This window comes from Ambystoma mexicanum, chromosome 6p, assembly GCF_040938575.1.
Source record: "Ambystoma mexicanum isolate Mex_15411 chromosome 6p, UKY_AmexF1_1, whole genome shotgun sequence".
Taxonomy (NCBI): Eukaryota; Metazoa; Chordata; class Amphibia; order Caudata; family Ambystomatidae; genus Ambystoma; species Ambystoma mexicanum.
Genome location: NC_090935.1, coordinates 1,127,456,158 through 1,127,478,474, shown reverse-complemented (window position 1 = coordinate 1,127,478,474; position 22,317 = coordinate 1,127,456,158). Strand labels below are relative to the sequence as shown.

Genomic DNA, 22,317 nt, shown 5'->3' with positions numbered 1-22,317 from the left:
AGTGGACAAGGAGCAGAATTCCTACAAAAGATGATAAACTACAAGCCAAAAAGACTCCTCAGGTCGAGCAACGAAATCCGCCTGGAACCAAAGCCATACCTCAATAACAAACTTGGAGGCACCTCCTACCACTTAGCCGCAAAAACCTGGACCATCCCAAAAGAAATAAACACCAAAAGTCACCTAAAATTTTGGAAATTACTAAAACCTGGCTCTTCAACACCACAGACTCAAACTGAAAACCGAAACAGAAAGGAAAAGGGATGACTAAACTGAGTGGACACGGTCAACTCTCAGTAAAGACCGTGAACAACTCCCTATGTGAAGAAACTCCCACGGCACCCGGACGATAGACACCGGTCAGAGTGGAACACACGGACACAGTCAACAACCCACACATTCCCACCCAACACCCACACACTCACCTTACTTGCCACCAGGTACCACAGTGAGGTGGAATTACCGGGATATTGGCAATCACCACACTATCAGAGCTGTGGACACTGACAGGGGCACTAGCCCTACGAGTGGGAAGGGAAGACAGGTAGCACTGCAAGGGAGGCTGAGGGAGGAGGGGACCAGATGTGAAAGGGCCCTTGAAGGCCGGACGGATCCAGATCAGAACAGACACAAGGGTGCCCCCAAACCCCACCTGGGGAGATTACGTAAGCCCAGTGCCTCAGTTCAGGCTAAAGATGCCAATTAACCAATTGCACTAACAATCCCCCCCTCTGCATACACCTCAAACCACAAACCAAACAACCACAAACCTTCAGCACAACAAACTGCACAAACTTCACTACATTGCAACAACAAAACAAAAAACTCATGGACGCGCACAACGACTACTGGCCGAATACACCCGAGGCCCAGCCAACGGACCCACCGGGCTGAGGCCGCCAACAGCACATCACTGCTCTTGCCCTTTTCCAGCTTCCTCCCACTAACCCCGTCCCTCCCTTCCTCTTTCAGAGCCGCCAGAGCCCCAGGGGACCACTCCGGTGGTGAGAATGTTAAAGGACATTTGTACCGCGCACTAACAATTGCAAGTTTATTTGAATGGCTGGTGGCAGTGAAACTACTTTTATGACTTAGTCATTATTACTTGCCAGCTGTCAAATCAGCCTTGGTAATGCAAAGGAGGTTCACCATTCTGGTGGGCTCCTTTTATCGCCATTTCTCCTTTGCTGGTTTCCTAGGTCGTCTTCTGCCATTCTAGGCGGGAAAGCCCATGGTGCAAGTTCTGTCTTCAGCAGGAATCCTTTGTATTCTCTGCAGACACTCCAGAGTATCTGAAAAGGCAGGCAGCGAGGGAGGAGTCCAATGTTCTCCAGCCCTTGGTCTTTCACCTTGTCTAAATGGAACCAGTTCCCACCGGGGAGCTGGCTGTCCTGATTGGGCAGCCAGCCCGCCCCTTTCTGTAAACTGCAAAGAGAGTTTGCAGAAGTTGTGCTGTAGTTGCTGATAAATACTCCCGATTCTGTAAGCCACTGACAAGTCGACCACTGGAGCTGAATATGAAGAGGAAGATGAAGAAAAGACGTCTGTAGCTATCTCCATCAACCGGAGATCCTGTTTTGTAAACACAGCCTGATGCAACCCTTCCTTCCAATCGACCTGGGGGTCCTGAATGAGACAACTCCTACCCAGAGGCTGGTGAGACCCACTGATCCCAAGACAACCTGCAAAACAAGCCATCCCTAAAAGTGTTGCAACTGTCCTGGGCTACAAACCGCCAATAACAGGAGACCTTGAGCCTGAGGGCACTGCATGGTCTTTGGTCTTCCGAAATCTGAATCTGTCCCAAACTCTGGTGGACTCCCGCAGGACCTTGAGAGACATGATTTGAATCCCCAAGTCCCCTCACCAGAGGGCTGGACTGAGAGAGTGAAGAGAATCCTACCAGCGATATTCGTTCTTCATCTGGCACCTGTAAAGAGGCGCAAAAATCAAAGAGCCGCGGGAAACCATGAAGAATCCTTTGCCGGAAGCCTCCTCAGGAGACTGCTGCTTCAAGTTCCCATCCAGAGTCTGTTTCTTTCATCTCCAGACCAAGAATCTATGGACCGGGTCCTGTGCTGCTGCATCCATCAAGAAGTGTTACGCTCACCTTGTTCCCACAGGGGCGTCGATTGGACCAGGACAGCTGCAGTCTCCACCAACGTGATGCGTAGCGAAGAGATGACAGTCTGGACTGGCCCGCCTAATCTGGTGTGCTGGACTCGTAGAAGTATTCTCCTGCAAGTGGAGAAAGGGATTTAGCCACCCGTGGACTTTAGTGATGGCCCCCCCAACAGTTCTCCTTCTCCCCACTAATCACCTCCGATATCCCCTTTTGGTAACCTCACCTTATGTTTTTAAATGATGAGCTCTCCATCCTGCATGGCATGCAAGGGCGCGTAGATACCAGTTATTTCACTGGGTTGAAGGTACTGGAGGAGTTAGAGGAATATTGACTCCAGTGTCTATAAAGTTGAAAGTTCAATATGTCCGATGTTCACTCTTGTTCCATTCCCTCGTTAGGTTGCAGCTGGGTCCAATAAGTATTGCCTGGAGGCAGCCGATGGCCTTCAGGTAAGAGTCTGTATTACCAAACACTGTCTGGTAAAAGTTGCATGAGTTTAACTTGCTGTTCTCTCCCTTTATAGGTGCGGCATAGGAAGATGCGGCGAATTAAAGAATAATACCTCCGGTGGTAAAGCAGGTAAGCCTATGGTGGCTAAGAGATTGTCTTTGTTTTCTCGGCTCACCTTGTTATTCCTTTTGTTTTCCCCCCAGGTGCTGGATTTCGACAAAGAAAATGATGGAGGCAGCGCCGAGTCGAAAGATGCGGTGGACTGGTGAGTATAACGCAGCGCTGCTGCCGGCGAAGTGACGCGTGCTGAAATAATGTCCTTTCCAAGCTCAGAGATGTGCTGGGTCCGGAATCAGGTAAAGAATCAAATAATGTCTGATCTAACCTCTTCTCCTTTCTTTTCCTTTTGTCTAGGAGCTCCGGATTCGAGGCGGGCGTGGCAGAAGACTGGATACTGACTTGCAGACACGGTGAGCGTCACGCTGCTGGATGCAGAAGAACGCGAAGCATGGGCCGCTGTTCGGGCGTGGTTTAAATAGCCTGCAAAGTAGTCCCAGGTAGGAAGTTTCCCAGAACCACACCCGAGCGAAAAATAGTCCCTGTAATAAAATAGTCCCATCCAGGCCTCACGTTGGCTTGGACTCATTTGCAGCATGGTCTGCATAAGGTAAGTAAAGTCTATGAGCCTGGCGCCTAAGGAGCCAGGACTGAATCCAAACAGACCACAGCCGGGGCTGTTGGGGTTGTTAATGAGTATCTGGATGCCTGCTCCCGGGGCTGATGGACTCGATCCGGATGCCTGGGGGTAGGCATCATGACAAGAAGCTCTTCCTTTCTCCTAAGGTACTGTGCTGGCTTGGGTAATACTTTTCTGGTGTGCAAACTGTGAGGCCGAGTGGGTGATTCGTGTGTTGGGAGTTTGCCCACCATTCGCCCAGGCCTAATGTTGGAACGCATATAGGGAGCCTTCAGTGAAGTCCCTGAACACTACCAACACTGAAGCTAATACTAGTTAAAGAAGATGTCCACTGGAACTCTGACTTTTATACTTGAACCCTACCCTGATCTGACTACAGCTGGCTTCTAGACCACTATGGTCCCTTTTCTGCCTCCGAGATATCTCATGCTTTAGGATAGGGAAGGACTATAAAAGATAAGGTTTCTGTCTTGAAAATATAACAAGTGTAGTACTTGTTTGTAAATGAGTTAGTGTTGTAACTATCTCTGAAACACAATAAATTACAAAATGTCCAACAGTTATTAATTAGCTTTAAGTTGCTGGTTGATCCTTTAAAAAGTATACAAGTTGCTTTACTTTGTATAGTGTTCTACTCTTCTTAAAAGTAAGTGTTGATATTGTTTATTATTCTTAACTGAAAGCGCGTAAATGTTTACCAATAGGGTTAAGCTACCTTGACTAACTAAAGGGTACCATTGGGTTTTGCTTTCTTTTTTTTTTTATTTATTTGTTTATAATTCATTGAAAATAATTTTTACAAACGGTTGAGGACGGCAGCAACCCCTAGTGAGATGCGCCTCGAGCTTTCATGTTATGTCAGATTCCAGTAAGAACGGGATTACCTCTTCCAGCTCAGTATAGTGTATAAAAGATGTTGGTAAGGGCTCAAACGGACATAGGAGTCCGAACGAGGAGTAGATACCGAAGGAAGCTTGATCTCCCTTATCAACATTGTTGTGGGGGAGTGGAGTCTTCGGGAATTGTACTCCCACTCGTGGTTTGTGAACTGGAACTGATCATTTCAAAGGCAGATTCCAGGATTTTGACAGTCGCGATTGTCCATCTGGTTTTTTCTCCCGACATTAACCTGTTCCACCACGTAAGTTCTTCTTCCTCTCCGAAAGATGAGTGTTCACAGATTAGTGTCGACAGGTAGGTGGCTCGAATTTTTCTCACATTAGGACATCTAAGTAAGAGATGTTTGATTGATTCTGTCGTAGTGGAATTGTGGCAAAGGCGACAGATAATGTCAGTTGAACTGGATCTGATTGCTAAAATTTCTCTCGTCGGCAGGAGGTTGAAACGAGCTCTCATGAAGAATTTTCTTAGCTGTTGGCTTGGAAACTTAGAGCAGTATGGTATAGGTACCTTGAGTCTGTTAAAGGTAGGTGGGAGGTTCATGGTCAGTTTGTTTGATTGAGCTTTCGACAGGGTCAGGATCCAGTCAAGTTCCTTTAACTTTCTTTTTACTCTTTCCGGATTATGCTTAAGATGTTCAACTGAGCATGCAATATCTGATAGCTTTCCTTTTAAGTTTTCTGACCATGCGTTTAAGTTCATTGTTCGCTGCTTTGCGATTTCATCAGCTACGATTTTGTAAATTAATGGCCTGTCTGGTATTAAGGTGTTTCTGAAGAGAGTGAGAGCGTGTAGCATCACCGTTGCTTCTAACGACTGTAGGCCCATGTCTCGTCTGATGAGATCCATCGAGGTGGAATTTGGTAGTCCTAAAACTGATTTCCAAATCAGACTTTCTAATCTGCGCCAGATGCTATTTGGTATGGTCAAGGTTGCTCCCATACCGTATGCGAGTGTAGGCACCACTTTTCCTTTGTAAAATTCAATCGCTGGTTTAAGTGAGAATTTACCAAATCTGTTGTTAACGGTTTTCATTTGGGCTGCGAGGTTGCGCGCTTTGTCCCATAAGGCTTGTTGCATCGTGGCCTCCCTAGCTGAAAGGTCGATGTGTACCCCTAGGTACTTAATGCTGGTAACCACCTCAATAGGAATTGAGTCCATGGTCCATGTGAAATGTGGATTGATCTTTTTTCCACCTTTTCCGATTATCACGATTTTTGAATTCTCTTTGTTGATTTTCATGTTGTTCTTTCCCATGTACAGAGCCAAGTTGGATAGTTGGCGTTGAAGTCCGATCTGAGTCTGAACTAATAAAATTAGATAGTCGGCATACATGAGACGTGATATGTGCTCGTTACCCAGCTTCGGTGGTGCCATCTTAATGCCAGCTTCTGTATCTTTCATATCTCTAAGAAGGTGATGAATAATTGAGGGGCCATCGGGAAGCCTTGTTTGACCCCTCTCTCTACGGATCTCTCTTGACAGAAGACCTTGGTTGTTTAGTCGGATTCTTAGTTTGGTGTTGGTGTGAAGAGCCATCACTGGGTCCAGTATTTCGGGAGGGCAATGCCATTTTTCCCAGTTTGTCCCAGAGCTTTTGCCTGTCGACTGTCAAAAGCCTGGGACAGATCCACAAAGGCCAAAAAGAGAGTTGGTGCGCCCTGTTTGACCCTAGCTTTTAAGATGTTGAGAAGAAGGATGTTGGCAGACGTACTCCCCCCCCCCCCCCCCCTTTTAAGAAACCCAGTTGGAAGGGGTCATACGCCGGTGATTGATTTGCCCAATTCCTGAAGTGGATCAGGAGCAAGGAGGCGAATATCTTTCCAATTATGTCAAGGAGAGCAATTGGTCGATAGTTTTCTGGATCTTCTCTGTTCCCTCGTTTAAAAATCGGGACGACCACCGCGTTGGTCCATGAGGGCGGGATGGTCCTAGTCCTGGCGCATTGAGTAAAAATAGCGCTGATCAAGATTGACCATTGCTCAGGGTTTTGTTTAAGATCAGTATTGGAAAGGCCGTCAGGTCCTGGTGCTCTTGATTTTTTCAATTTAAGAATGATCTCCTTTATATCATCTTTGGAGGATAGGTTGATCCAGGTCTGCGAAGTGCTCCTGTTTTGGTCTGGCAGGATATGGGCCGAAGTTTCGAACAGGTTTCCGAAATGGTTGACCCACCGGATTTCGGACACTGTGTTGGCCATGTGCAAGGGTATTTTATTTCAGATTTTCTGATGAGAGCCCAAAAGTCTCCAGACTTTTTTGAGCCTAGGACCTGGAGCATTTCTTCAGCATCTCTTTGGAACATTTCGTCTGTGGGATCTTAGCCATGCTTTGTATATATTAGTTTCCTTCTTCCATCTGTTACAGGTGTTTGGCGAGTTCATTTTTTGCTTGCCTCTTCAGCTTTCTCAGTAGTCTTTTCTTTTCTGCGACCTTTGCGTCAAATACGTGAAGATTTGTTTTCTTTTGTAGGCTGGTTCCTAGTTTTAGCTTCTGGTGTTGTAGAAGGAATAGCAAGTAATCTGGATTTTGATTCGAGGTTTCTTTGCTCCCAAAGCGCGTTGTATATTCGTCGGTTATTCTTTCCAGATTTATCTTTGTCAGATGGACACGTGTTTGTTGATTGTTGGATGCAATTTGGTAAGAATAATGATCGTTTTTCGTACTTTGTGTCTTCCATTTGATTTCCAGTAAGTTGTGGTCGCTCTCTTTAGTCTGGACCACTGAATAGTCTACAATATGATCCACCAGACTGTGACACAAAGAAGTAATCGATGTTAGCTCTGGATTTACCCCGTTCCCAGGTGGGGGTACCGATCTTCCAGGAGTTCAGCCTTGAAACATTGTGAAAATTACGCGATTTCATCAGTGACAACCATGAGCGGCCTCTTTTTTCGGCTGGAGTTTTGGGCGATGAGACCAGATGTTCAAGCTCGTAGTTGCAGTTTGCGTTTAGATCGCCACATAGTATTATGTGGGAATCTGGAGCATCTGAAGTGATGTCGTCAATTGTATTAGCAACTTGATTGCAAAAGTCTTCAGTGGAACTTTTCGCCGGGTTCCAGTAGACCGTGATAAGTACCAAGTTTTCTCTTGCAGTTGAGTTTGAATGATCACTCGCTTCTTCCCATTCAGTTTGTATGGCTAAGATATCTCGCGACGTCTTCAGTGTTTTCTTTAAGGAGATTCCCGATCTAGCTTTTACTGCAATTAATAGGCCAGAGGACGGACGACCCAGGATGCCTTTTGACGCAGGGGAGAACGCCATTTCGAAACCGTCGAGCAGTGGTTTCTCCATCAGCCAGTGCTCTTGGAGGCATACTATATCGTATGCCCCCAGGTTTAGGTTATCCGGGTTTGCCAGGTGTGAATGCCCTCTAGTGTTCCATGGAGCCATCGAGATCAGATTGGGCAAGTTCTTGGAGTTGGTATCGTTAGATGAGGTTGGGATCTGCCGATGGCTGCTTTCTAGTTGCTATTTCTCATTATGCCTTTTGAGCGTACTTTTTAGCCACGACCATGGGCCTTTTTGACGGTTGTCTTCGCCGTCCTTCTCAGTTTGTTTTTGTGATGTTTGTCTTCCTGGCGTTCGTTAGTGGGTCGTTTTGTTTCAAAGTAGCATCGCACATCTGCATCATGGCGTGCCGTTTTCCGACTTGCTTCTGGGACGTGCGTGTGGGGCATAACTTCTCTCTCCACTAGTCCAATGACTCTGTTTACCGTCATTATCTTTTACTAATTTCCTGTTATAGCGATCGGTCCAGCTAACTCCTTGGGGGCGTATCCTGTCTTGTTCACTCAATCTGCCATCATTTGTCTTTTCGTACCGTGCCCTTTTTATTTCTGTTAAGGTAAAACCAGCTTTCCTTAATTCCAGATATGCCGCTTCTGGCATCGCTTTTAATGAGGAGATGTAGATGTGTATGTAGCTCTTTGCTTTTTGTTCACGATGATATGGTTCGATTAATGGAAAGTCATCCGATTTCAGATGATCGAGGCATCTGATCTTGCGCAGGATATGAAGAACCGTTTTTCTATTCAGAATCATGAATTTCGTTTGACTTGAGGTCTGTTCTATTTTGAACACTCGGACTTCTCTTTTGGAATTTTTTCCATTTCCTGAGCTCTCCAGATTTCGGGGAATTGGGATTGACCTAAGTTCGTCTTTTGGCGATAGTCGAGGGGAAGCATCGGTATCTCCATTAGAAGATTTGTTTCGGAGCTTTGGTGTCTCGGACCAGGACAACTTCGAGCGCTTCAAGGCGGTGGCCCCCTCCGTTTGTTCCCCTCTGCTTTTTGCGTCAATTTTCCCATCGGGGATTGCTGTCGTGGGACGCACCAGGTCGCTTTTATAAGGCTCATGACTCTTGTTTTCGGCATCATTTCCTTCCGGATCTTCGTATAACGAGAGGTCCATTAGAGGGCTCGATCTAGCGAATTCATCTATGGTTCTAGGAGATTTTGGGGATTGTACACATGAGTCCAGATTCTCGATGGCATCGTGGTTTATGTTTGCGAGGCTACTAGGTGATTTTGTTCTCTCAGCTTCTGTCGTCAGCCGTGTGTTTACGTAGGCTTGGTCTGTTTTGACAATAGATCGGTTGCCATTCGCAGTCACGTTTGAGGGCTGCAGGCCCGCCTTTTTCTTTGTGGTTGCCTTTGTCTGTTTGTTCAGTGTTTTAATTTCTCGTACTTAGTTTAAGTGTATATAGGGGCAATTGTTGCGAGTTAGTTCAGGCTGACCTGCGTCAGGTATTAACATTGTTTGTGAGGCAGTTTCTTTTAGTATTTTTACCATCGTTTCCGGCCCTTGTCTTGCTGGTTGATTCTTAACTAGGTTTAGATGGGTCCTTTCCTGTTCTTCCCATCTCTTATTATGCCTTTCTTCTGACGCAGTAATGAAACCTTCCAGGAAGTCCATCTTGGATTGCAATCTGCATAGAATGGCCGTGTTGTCCTTAGACACGTCATTTAGTGATTCGTATAATTTGCAGAATGGTGCAAGGGCTATGGTTAAGGCTGACATGATCGTCGTCAGATCTTGTTTTTTTGTTGGAGAAGGTCTTTGGGTATCCATCAAAATTTCACTATGTCTTCTATGTTTTGCCGCAGTGTTCTGGACAACACGGCTAGAGTTTAGCTCGACAGGTGTGCAAGAAGGATTTCCACTTAATGGTTCAATTAAACTGGGTTCCTCCTCTTCGCGATCTTGCTCCTGGGGCGGAGACTTGAGCTCCGACGAGGTACGTTCTCTGACATGCTTAATGAATTGACCTCTATTTTGCTGCAATTGGATGTAGTTTTTTGCCCACAATTGGTCGCTCATATTAGGTGGTCGAATTGTTTTTGACTCATTAGATCTTGTTCTTTCCGTTTCATTTCCTTCGATTTCGTGAAACTCTTTCAGTTGACTTTTATCGATAACGATTGTGCTGTTTTCATGAAGTTTCTGGTTTCTGCTCATCATGTCACATGTGGATCGGGTGAGTGGAGGCTCCTGAATTATTTGGGACGGAGAGGCTTCAGATCCGGTTGCGCCCCACCTTTGAGGAGTAGAGGGGTTATGCTGATCGCCGGTAAGATCGATGGAATTTGCAGGATCCTGTCCATCAGTTTGGACCGTTTTTAAGGAACTAACATCTTTGGTCTTTATATTGACGTTGCATTGAGTATTGTCTGAATCACTAATTGACGGACTGGGTGTCTCGAGGTCTGGTTTGGTTGATTCCTTGTTTACACTTTGTATATGGTGTTCCTGCCCTACAGAGGTTCGTCTGGATTTAAAAGCTGGCAAGGATCCTTCGATCACCTCTACAATCTCTGCGTCTGTAATTTCATCGTCTGTTTCCATTTTTCGTTTTGATTGTTGCTTCCTAAAGTACGTGTGGAATGCGTTTGGCTTAGCATATGGTAAGATCTTTTCTTGTGTCTCAGCACCTTTTTGTTGTTGTCCCGTGTTGAATTTGGTAGAGTTTTTTCCGATTATCTTTTTTTGTTTCTGTGATGTGGGACTTGCTTCCGAATTTTTGGAGTTTTCTGACCTCTATCTGAATCTTTTTTCTTTTTAGGGGTTTTATATACTTCCTTTTGGTGCTACCTTGCTTATGGGTCTTTAATGACTCTGATGGCTCTATCTGACCTGAGGAATTCAGGTCCGGCCTGTCGCCACTGTCGTTGGTTAGGTTTGTAAAAGATTCGACTGGACGAATCGAGCTGTTCGCCTTGGTTTTTGCGTTATCTGTAGCTGGTCGCTTCACGACTCGGGTAAAGGTACTGATTGTGTCCCGACTCGGATTTGGTTTCCCTGCAGGTAGGGCGTCTGAGGCTGCCATTTTATACGGTGTTATGTTATTTTGAGAACAGGCAGGCATCGTGTGGTCTGGTGGCTGCTCATCTGTTCTTGTAAAAGGACCCCCATCTGTTATAATTCGAGGGTAAAGGCACGTTGCCGGCGGGGGACTCTCGGACTCAGCAACTGCCTGGTTCCGTACGGCAGGTCCCCCGGTATCGAGGCACGGGGACAGAGCAAGGTCCAATGGGACACACCCTTCGGTGTCTCTCGTTGGGAAACCTCTCGCCAAGGCGGAGCTCTGATCCGTTGTTTTATTTTTGATTGGGTTCGTCCTCGGCGGTGATGCTTGTTGGGCAGAGACCAGTCTCTGGGGGGGTAGGTTTTGTCCATCCACCAGGTGAGTTCCGCCCACACTTCTCAGACCGGCATCACCGCTGTTCATTTCGCCTTTTTTAAGGCTGCCAACCACCACCAAGGGAGAAAGCTTTGTCGAAATCAGGTCTCCTTGGAATAAGCCCTTTGCCTTGCTACGCAAAGTTCTGTATGGTTCGGTGAGGATTGGGTTGACCGACCCCCCCCACCGTGCCGGCCCCTACCTCTAGGGGTTGCTGCGCCATGTCAGAGTTGGGAAGGAGACAGGTTGGAAATATCTTTGGCTTACCGGGAGGCGCGTCCGTTTTGTGTAATGCAGAATGAAGGTTTGGGGACGCTGATTTACAGTTGTGCGCGTCAACACAGGATCAAATCGCCAGGGCCGCAGGGAGACGCCAGGGGAACGCCAGGGAACACAGGAAACACTCGCCACGCTCCGCTCCGCGTAGCTGGGCGTTTTATAGGCGGGCTCCCCCTCTTCCTTCTCGCTCCACGTTGGGGAAAAACAGCAGAGTCTCCACACGGGAAACTCGCCACACTCCGCTCCGCGTAGCTGGGCGTTTTATAGGCGGGCTCCTCCTCTTCCTTCTCGCTCCACGTTGGGGAAAAACAGCAGAGTCTCCACACGGGAAACACTCGCCACACTCCGCTTGCTTTCCCTGATCTGCCTTGTGCATTTCTAAAACAGTATTTTCGTTAATACTTACCTATGCATTGCAGACTGCCCTTCTAAAAAAAAAAAAAAAAAAAAAAAAAAAAAAAGTAAAAAAAAATATATATATACCAGGTTAGTTACCGTGAAATACATTGCGTCTTTCTAAAAGTGTATAACTGGGTTATGCTTTCCATGAAATGCTTTAGAGCACTTCTAAAATAGTCATAAGAGTTCTTACTTGCCTTTGAATTGTGTTCTACGCTTCTGAAAAGTATAATTGGCTAAACTGTTTATTCCTATGCTTAGAAATAGTATAATAGTTTAAATACCAATAGGTTATGCAGACCTTGAATAGCTGCTGCTCTTCTAAAACTGTAATGCTGGGTTGTGCTTTCCCTAAACTTCCCTAGGGCACTTCTTAAATAGTTTACTGTATTCATACCTACCCCTTGAGACCTCTAGGTAATATAAAATTTAAGTTATTCCCTTTGAAATGTGTTCTTAAAAGTAACACTGCTCTGGTAAATGTATACATTCTTGCTAAAAGAAAATTACATGGTTGCAAGATATACTTGAAACCAGTGTTGATATAACCAAGTGGCTCAGAAAGTGAACAACAAGGTTATAACGAATAGTGTCTGCTACCCATGATTTACTGAATGTAATCTAAAAGTAAGTAACTGTGGCTTTACTCCACAAGAATAGCTGGAGGCCATTCTAAATGCATTATAGGTTTGACTCGCCTTAAACTGCGGATTGCTATTCTTAATAAGGTTATACTTTGGTGTGTACACCAATAGTATTGAGTTGGTTATTAGAATAGTGTTTATATGATATGTTAAAGTACTTACTTCCAAGATTTATCTTGGCCTACTTTTTGTATTTAAATAAACATTTATTTTTATAAATACATAGGTTTCAGCGTTTCTTTGGACCATGTGTATGCTACAATTTCTTTGTACCAAGCTACAGCCCTCTCTCCCTCCTAAAATGAGCTGGACTGCTCCGTCTACGCTACCAAATGTTCTCATATCATACATCCTTCTATTAAGAGTGGAGTTTTGTACTGCCTCAGATATGGTTTTATGAAGCCCTTAGTTGGACTTTAGAAAAACTGTCCTAACACTCTCCACGGAAAACACCCATTTTCCGAGCACATCATACCTCTTGTGATCCATATCATGTGGAATGGTTGGCTAAGCCACTGCTTTGGATGTGGAAGCAACTGCTTGTACTACCAGGCTATCAGGAGTAGGGTTCCTCGAGAGGAAATCGGGGTAAATAGCCAATGGCTTACACTTCCTTACTACAGGAGTGGTATCTGGCTTCTGCCAATCCTCCAAGATATTGTTCTTGCATTGTGCATGGTCAGTACAGGTTCCATGGAGAATCCTTGGTCTAGAATGTCTGCAAGATCCTGCTTGCAGGATGTCCGAAACCAAAATATTCAGTGACTTTGTTCATCACTGACCGGACCTGCATGCTGCAGTAGGAAGGGCAGCCAAGTCTGGTGCAGCGAACTCACCTCTAGAGAAGTTTCCAGACTACTGGCTTCCTTAAAGCAAGTCCTCAATTCGAGGTTCATCTGAAAAGAGATCTGCAGGGACATAGAGTGTGCCAAAGCGTTCATCCCCTAAAAGGTAGAAAGTCTTCATCCTCCTCAAAAATTGATCCAAAGAACTTTAAAAAGTTCTTCAATAACAGTTTAAAACCAGAAGCTGGATCGGAGGATGACGTCCAATTCTTAGACGTCACGTTTTGGACAAAAACTATGGCAGCCTTTGGCTTTCGATGCTTGTTTTGCGGTCGATGCCATTGACGCCACTCGAGTAAGAATCTACCCAGGTTCTTGGGTGGCTTTAGAAGGCGCCGTGGGGTTGCTATACTTTTTCAGCTCCTTCGAGAGACTGGGAGGACCGCCTTTGTGACAACTCTAATCGTCTGACAGAACTCTTCCCAATCTGCTGCTGAGGCAGACTTGCCTGGAAAACGTACCCATTTCCTGTCAGGCGAGAAGTCGGATGACGACTAATGATGCCGTTTCTTACTTCTTAGAGAAGACGAAGATTAAGAGTGATGCAAATTGCTCCGTGACCTCGACTGCTTGGAACATTTGGAGCATTTCTTGGCCCTTTGAGGCGACTTATTCCTTAGACTACTATCTCTGTTGGCCCTGTGGTCGACTCTGCCTTCCAAGCCAAAGGACTTGCCTTTTATTCAGTTCTCTCCCATTCATTCCAGCCTAGCTGTCACTCACCCAGCAGGGTGGCTGTCCTTGCCGGACAGTCAGCCGGCCAATGCCCACAGAGTGCATTTGGGTCTCCTAGGTAATCACAGAGTTTTGGCACCTCCCTGACTTCCTGCCAACCCCAGACTCTCGGGCGCCAGAGGCAGGTTTCAGTCCTGAAGCCCGCCAAAGGCGATGAACAAAGGGACCAAACCTGGTTTGGCACGGAGAGATAGACTCGAGAAGTACCTTTCCAAAAAGAAATGGCGAAAAAATAATACCAGGACCCGTTCAAACAAAGGGGGCCCAGACACCATCTTGCAAAAACATGGCTTCCGCGATTTAACGTTAGCGGCGCTCGGGAAAAATCATGGTACTTTGTTGTAAAACCACTGCCACCAGTCATTCTGAGAGGAAAGGGTAGCATGTGACTGCTACATGAGTATTTAGACACGGGATACTACTTAACCCCTCCAGCACTCCATTGTAAAATAGGGTGTGCTGGGTCTAGGAATTTAAAAGACTAAATGAAGTAAATTTCACGCCACTGCTCTGGGAAACAGTAGTTGATCCCAGAGAAGTTATTTAAACATTGGGAAAGCCTGAAAGGCTTCTGAAAGGCTTCCCTGTGTCACTGCACTGAGGGTGCTATGTAACACAAATAAACAAGCCGATGCCTATGGAGTTGGTTAGACTCCATACCCAAAGGAAACCAGGGTAAAACATTTTAAAATACGAGAGTGGGAAAAAGGCTTACATTCTCCATGTAAAAAAATCAAGTCCTCAGAATCCAGCAAAGGTGCTGGGGGTCTCTAAGGTGAAGGGAATTAGCACATTTTTGAGAATTCTCCCCAACACCGAGTCATCCAGTAAAGTGTAACATTGGGTTTTACTTTTCCTGTGCTATTTAACCTAGAGTCTGTGGTTCTAACTGTCCCTGATAAGACATCCTTCAGTTATCCTTATAGCTGGGAAGGATCTAACCTGGACTGCCTGTGACATAAAAAGTATATAGGTTTTACTTACCTTGAGTTAGCTGTGTGCCTTCCCAAAAATAAGTTACAAGAGTTATTGCTCATCTAGCTATGGTTCACTGATCTAAAAATCACCTGTAATTGAATAGTACATCCTTAGGTTTTACTCACCTAGAACTTATCACAAAACTAGTTATAGGTTTTTACTGCAGCTGGAATAAGTGTTCCACTATTCACAAAAAGTATATTGTCCAGTTTACTGATTAAGTGATTTGTACTAAGAGTCGGTGTATAACTGGTACGGTCTATTGCCCTTGCATTACTGAATGTAATTGTGAAAGGAACCATTAGTTTTTTACCCCCAGAGAATAGGTTACCTATACTGAAGGTGTATGAAAAGGTTTCGACTTCCCTAGAACTACTGGTTTATACTTTGGTCTGTGTACCTTAGTGTTTTTTTTATAATTGCGATTTCATATAATGTGTCAGTGCTTACTTATCTGGACCTACCTGTATTTAAATAAATCCTTTTTTACATACACAGTGTTTCTTTGGACCATTTGTATTACAATTTAATTTGTACCGATTCTACAGCCCTCTCTCCCATCTAAGATAAGCCTGGCTTGTCTGTCTGCGCTACCATGTACTCAGGTGGTACAGCCTTATACTAAGAGTGGAATTTGTACTGCCTTAGTTGAATGGTTTTACTAAGCCCTTAGTTGGACTTCAGAAAAAGTGTCCTAACAGATAATGACGGACATAAGGTGCGTTTAGTCTTCCTCTCCTTCAAGGCCTTGCTAGTCATAGACTGACAGGACCCACAGTACGCAAATTGGTGCTCTTTACCGAGACACAAGAGGCATATCCTGTGCGTATCTGATCAACATCTTTGAGTAACAGTTCAAACACCTCTTGAAACCAATCTTTGAGGAAAAAAAAGTACTATGCAGTAGAAAAACAATCGCTGAGCATGCGGGAAAACAGAACCGAGGCAACAGGTGCAGTACATGCTATATATACCAATGTCACTTCTGAGTGCAGGGATAGACGCCGCCGAGGGACACCGACTGATGACCCGACCCCTCCACCCCCTGTGCCATCGATAAAGTATTGGTATATCAAAGATGAGGAATCTGTGGGAGGACACAAGCAATTAGAAAATGGCATTTCTACTAACTTATTCCTCACAGAAGTTTTTTCTAAAATATATGCGATGAACAATAGGGTCCTTTAACAAGTCAAAGAACTTTTCTAGAGAGTTCAATAGTCACTAACATCTAAGGTAATTAATTTTGTAATGCACATAACATGCATGAAGTATCCTGGCCCTCAAATAGCTGTGACCAAACATATTAGAGACATCACATGAATAATGTTTACAAAGAAAGCATTGTGCGCAATAAAGTAGCTACATTCTATTGGAATTGCAAACATTTAGAAAGAAATTTTTAAATTCTTACAATGCAAAATGAGGTAAGAAATCAAAATTTCTTGAAACAAAAACAAATACCTTTGGTGTCCCATGCCATATGCAGTGCATAGCAACTCTGGCCCCATCGTGGGTATGTGCCAAATAGATCAAGGCTTCCCGGATGGCTTCAATCATTTCCTGGTAAAAAATACAATTCCATAAAAAAGGATTACAGCTAATGAGAGAAATTCCAATACTATCTAGAAAATATACATCTTAAATATTAAGTATGTTCCAGATTGGGTGAGTGTTTCATAGGAGGATTTTTTCTGAAGGCGGTTTTAAAAAGGTGAGGTAAAAAGGTGAGGTAAAAACATAACAGCAAGTGTTATTTGTAACTTTGCTAGTCCAAACCAAAGAGTTTATAAACACTCACTATCAAATAAAGCCAGGTCACTGGGCTATTCTATTAGGGACTGCATTTAATTCAAACAAATACTCCTGGGGCTAGGGAGGTTCGTCGAAAGGGGCGACATCACGCACCTTGTCCCGATGGAGTGCATTGCAGATAAAGGAAAAGTGCAGCACAGAATCGGAACCAGCAGAAGTGTTTAAAAGGAAAAATAAAATTGTATCCAGGCTCCTTTGGGATTTTACGACAAGGGTATTGTGAAAATGCAGACAAAAGCAATCGCCAGTTAGCATAAAGCAGGCTGCTAAAAAAAAAAAAAAAAAAAAACTTTTACATGATGATCTTGGGTGATCAGGCCAGGCAGACATGACATGAAAAATAAGCAAATTATAGAGACTGAACCATTCACTTAAAGGAGAGGTTCTCTCAGGAGTTTTAATAAACCAGTCTACTGTGGAGGATGGAGCTGCCCGCAGGCCCTTGGTCGCGGACAGAGAAGACTAGGAGACTGATAATCTAAATGGAGCTTTGGAAGCCATCATAGCGTTAAGAAGGATGGGGGTTGGGATGGTGGTAGTTTAACTGTGCAATGTATGCCCATGACCCCTCTGTCTTCATACAGGGATGTATCCTCTTGAGATATCGACCTCTTTGCAGAGGGAGCTTTCTGCTCAGGCCTTGTTAGGGAGAATTCGCTCCTACCTTAGAGACCACCCAGTTCTTTTTGCTGGACTTTAGGACTTAATTTCTAACCTGGAGAAAGTGAGACCTTTTTCCCCACTCATGTATTTTTCTGTGATTTTGAATGTTTCTTTTGACTTTGGAGTCTGACAAACTCCATAGGCTTCTTTCATATTGCGACACACATCACCTTCAGTGCAGTGGCACGGCAAAGTCTTTCAGATTTCCCAAATGTTTAAATACCTTCTCTTGGTGAAAATACTGTTTCCAAGAGCAGTGAAGTGAAATTGACTACTTCCATTTTGTAACTTTCTAGACACAGCACACACTATCTTACAATAGGGGTCTGGAGGGGTTACTTAGTATCCCCTTTGTCTAGCTACTCATGTAACAATTTTGGTGCCCTTTCCTCGATGGCAGCGGTTTACATTTAACTACCATGGTGTGCTTTTACCGTGGGCTGCCGCGGCAGTAAAGCACCCAAGGGTGCTATTTTTGTCAAAATAGCCCATGTCTTTTTTCACCATTTCTTCTTGAAAGGTCCTTGTTGAGATTTACTCTGTGCGCCAAACCAGGTTTGGTCCCTTTGTTCGCTTTGCCTTTGGCGGGATTCACTAGTATGTACGGACCTGATCGATCGGACAATTCGTTATAAGCATATGTTGATTGATTGTAAAAAAAAAAAAAATCCTATGCATCTAACCTTAGTTTTCCTCACTTTTACAGATGCGAAATCAAGCAGCAGGGCGCGGCTATCTTGTGCTAATCTTATCCTTTGCTTCATCGATGTTAGTGAGAATTCTCAAAAATGTGCTAATTCCCTCCACCTTGGAGACCCCCAGCAACTTTGCTGGTTTTGAGGACTTGATTTGTTTACCTGGAGTGAGCGTGACCCTTTTTCCCACTCTCTCATGTATTTGTGTGAATTTCTAATTGTTTATGCAAGAAACCTTGAGCGTACGAGTTTATTTGAATACCTGTAACTGTGAATCTTTGTGCAACTCCACTACTGCTCACATTTCCCCTCTTGAGATAAGCCTGGATGCTCAACACGCTACCAAAACTGTGTAGTACAAGCTCATACCAAAGGTTGGGTTGCCTATACCTGTAGTCATAGTTGCTTGTAGTGTTCCCAGAGGGAACTGCATTCAAACTTTGCCTAACAATCGCGCTAAGGTGAATTGCCCTTTCAGCACTAAATCATATCCCCCACCCTGAAGCTGACATCACTAGACGCGTACTGCCCATTTCACAATGCGAATGCATGTCTCAGGTCAACTTTCTCTGTGCGCCTGCTAATGAGTCTCCATGGAAATGGCAGGACGCCTCTTTCCTCAATAAGTATAAACAGGCCGCTTCTCAGACAACATCAGAGTTGCTTTTTCAATCGTTTGTCTTTTTTTGTGCATCCTGTGACTCGTTTCTGCTCTGTTCAGCTATCTTCGCTGCTTGTAGACCATGCAAACAGATACTAGTACTAGCATTGCTATCTATTTTAATTTTGTCGTATAATGGCAACAATACAGCCCTAGAGTTGAGGTGAGTGTGCACCACCTATAAGCTTTTCTTAAATTATTGGCTTATTCAGTACCAGGTTAGTTATACTTTGGGTGCAAACCCACTAGTAAAGTGCCTCCGTGAACTAGCACTTAAAAAGACCAATGTTCCCAGACCTTGGCTGTGAAGCCAGCGGTGTGGGCTGCACTACCGTAACCACTGTGATTTGGTTTATTTTCACTTATATGGAATCTTTATTACAATCTTCAAGTCGAAAAAACTGTTAGTCAAAAAGAACTTAAGCACTTTTTATTCAAACTGTGAGATTGCTACAATCTCAATTTGTGCAGGTGCCATTAGATGGGCCAATGCATTTCGGAAAGAATGTTCCTTCATCAGGGCCTTTAACATCTGATAATTGTAGTCACAACAGAAATCTTTTATCACCACAAAAAAGAAAAAAGTCATTTTAAACAGCCATTGGGGTCACATAACAATCAATAGTGTGCAAGCCATAATGTTCATACAGTATACACATCCCATATTGGTAAAACAAATGGCGGTTAAATAAATCAATTATATACATCACAGTTTGCAAAAAATAAAGGGTTTAAAGTATCACAGTGCATCACAACACGGTTACCAAAAAAAAGAGTTTAAAGTATACATGTGTATTAATGATGTGGGTGGAGTGGGCAGTGTCACAACAACAAAAAGAAGAATGGGAGAATATTAAAATAGGTTTACTGTCTGGAGAATGACGGGTACAAAATATGCTGGTTACAGATAAGACTGACCTTAGCAGTTACGTTTGAGTAACTTCCAGGTATGCAATGCATACGAAAAAGAAGTAGCTTCTGCTGCTTTGCGAGTCCGTGGACACGCGGGTGCTCTATCTGAACAAATCTATATCAAAAGTGTAAATAGTAAAGGTTCATCAGGATTGATGCTAAAAAGAATGGAAAGTACAGAATTGCGCCCTTCTGTGCTCTGTCTCACCTAGTATCTCGATCCGAAAGTCTGAGGCAGCGTGAACGCGCGCTTGGCTGGAACAGTGATGTTGTATAGCGGTAATCATGGTAACCGGAGCAGAAGTAACATTGGCAGCCATATCAGAACATCTAACCTTGCTATTAGGATACAACGTCTCTTGTTGTGTCTAATTGTTGCCCAAATTGGAACTGGATCAAATAATGGGTTAGAAAAGCTTCAATAATTAAACAAGCCTAATACAGATTGGTACAAAAATAAAAAATAAATCTTAAAATAAATAGAATAGAAAAAACTGAAGAGAACATTACCAAAATTTTACTACGAGTTCCACCTCAAGTTTTAAAAGAAAAAAAAGAAATATACGGAGGCTGAAAGGTTCATGGGAATACAGCCAGTTATAATCGTCACGAGGCATGTGCTAGAGTACGGATGTTATTGCGTTCTGCGTGAAGCTGATATTTCAGGTCTGATTATATGGCTCTTACAACCCTCATTGTACACTGACTCTTACTGAGGACGGGCACAGAAAAACATCATGTAGCTCCAAATCAGAAACTCTCTGAATGTAAGGTACAATGTGATTTCGTATACTTTTATCCATCAACTGGTAGAGTTATGAAATCAATACTTACCTCTTCCAAACCAGATACCAATTAAGCCATTACACATTCATGATTTATAATTGCCCTTACTGCTATTAACCAGTATCATATACTTATAGGGTGTGTTCAGACATTATGTTCATCATTTAGGTAGCAGGTCTTGGATGGAAATAAAAAAAAGTCTTTACAAAAAACAACTCAAATCAAATTCTTCATTAATTCCATTTGGAGTTAATCAGTCTAATTTATCAATCCAGAAGGCTTCTTGCTGTGCCCTCCATTTCTTCATGTCTGTTTGATCCTTTCGTGGATTGTACTTGAAGTACCACAAATTGTAGTTGAGTAATGGAATGTCTATTAGCCTTGAAATGTCTATCTACTGCTGAAGCAGGATTGGCGTTGCGGATGCATGACTTATTCGGTGACTGACTCAAACTTTCCGTGCTGTTTCTCCTACTTAATATATTCTGCAGGGACACTTAATAGCATAAATTGCGTTCGTTTTCAGACATACATGCATCATGGTATCTGAGCTTGATTTTGGCTCCTGTTCTCGGGTGAGTTATGGTGTTTCCTTTCATGACGTTGTTACAGGTACCACAGCTCATGCAGGGGTAGGAGCCTGGATGTTTATCTGATTCTCTGTGGTGCTTTTACCTCTTGTGTTGGCCAGCATGTTGCTCAGGTTGTTGCTTCTTTTGTATGCAAAGACAGGGGGGTTGTGGAAATAAGTCCTAAGTCATAGTTGCTTGTAGTCTTCCCAGAGGGTACTGCATTCAAATTTCACCTAACAATCTCTCTAAGGTGAATTACCCTCGCGGCACAAAATCATATCCTCCGCCCTGAAGCTGACATCACTAGACGCATACTGCCCATTTCACAATGCGAATGCACATTTCGTTGTAACTTTCTCTGTGCGCCTGCTAATGACTTGTCTCCATGGAAATGGCAGGAGGCCTCTTTCCTCAATAAGTATAATTGGCCGCTTTTCAGACAACAAAGTTGCTTTTTCAATCGTTTCACTGTCTTTTTTGTGCATCCTGCGACTCATTTCTGCTCTGTTTAGCCAACTTCGCTGCTCGTAGACCGTGCGAAGATACTAGTACTAGCATTGCTATCGATTTTAATTTTGTTGTATAATGGCAACAATACAGCCCTACCATTACGAGCCGGAGTATTCCGATGCAGAATTAGTTGAAATAGAAAGATGCAGAAACGATGGTGCATCTGAGGACAGTTGGGAGGAAGAATCACCGGATCATGAGCCTGAGCCTAGTTGCATGGAAGACGTTTCCTCCTGGTGTATCTGCAATCAGTGCGAGGTCATGCCAACCGGGGAGAACTGCTGCTGCCGAGAATGCTTGGCCTACATATCGGAAAAGACACACCGCCGCTATGAGTTACCAAGCGGCATGACTTCAGGTCAGCCTGCCTCACAAGGTCTGTGTTGAGGATTATGATGGTGCTTATGCACGAACTTCGCCCCCGCAACCCAAGTAACGAGTAAGTGTACTCTAGGTGTGATGTCACTTAGGCCACTAACATTTAATGTTCGTCTCCTATATTGTCGTAACTTTGATCTATCACTGCCAAATGAATTTAGTCTGGCAATTTAATACATCTCTACTGATTTGGGGAAATCATAGTGATCATCTCATGTGTCTTTCACGTACAACCAAGAAACAATATTTCTGTGTATTTGTATTTATTTGTATAGCGCAAACCAGGCCCGGAGGCTACCGGGCGCATATCTTCAAACAGTGGTTACATAAGAATATGACATTACAGAGACAGTTAAATTAAGCACTGGAATACAATCACATTACAGGTTAGACAAGCAATACAAAGTAATCAGGATTTTCAGTGTGTCAGTTGGTCGTCTAAGGTGACTAGCCAAAGTTTGGCTTTGTGTTTGAATAAGTTCAGGGATTACAGGTTTCTGATAGTAAGAGGCACAGAATTCCAAAGTTTAGCTACCAGAACAGGGAAGCTAGCCCCCGGCTGTTTGGAGCTTGTATCTAGGGATCAGT

The 22,317-nt window shown here is 43.9% G+C and overlaps 1 protein-coding gene across 5 annotated transcripts in view; it reads right to left on the bottom strand.

Moving 5' to 3' along the window:
* The window catches only part of PUM3 (pumilio RNA binding family member 3), a 965,563-nt gene that overhangs the window by 389,414 nt on the left and 553,832 nt on the right, over window positions 1-22,317 (bottom strand). For 3 of the 5 annotated variants that reach the window (XM_069625739.1, XM_069625737.1, XM_069625738.1), the window contains exon 11: window positions 16,202-16,300. The exons of the other annotated variants lie outside the window; for them this stretch is intronic. In XM_069625739.1, the coding sequence (XP_069481840.1) occupies window positions 16,202-16,300 (99 nt within the window). The remainder of the gene's footprint in view (window positions 1-16,201; window positions 16,301-22,317) is intronic. 5 annotated transcript variants of the gene reach the window in all.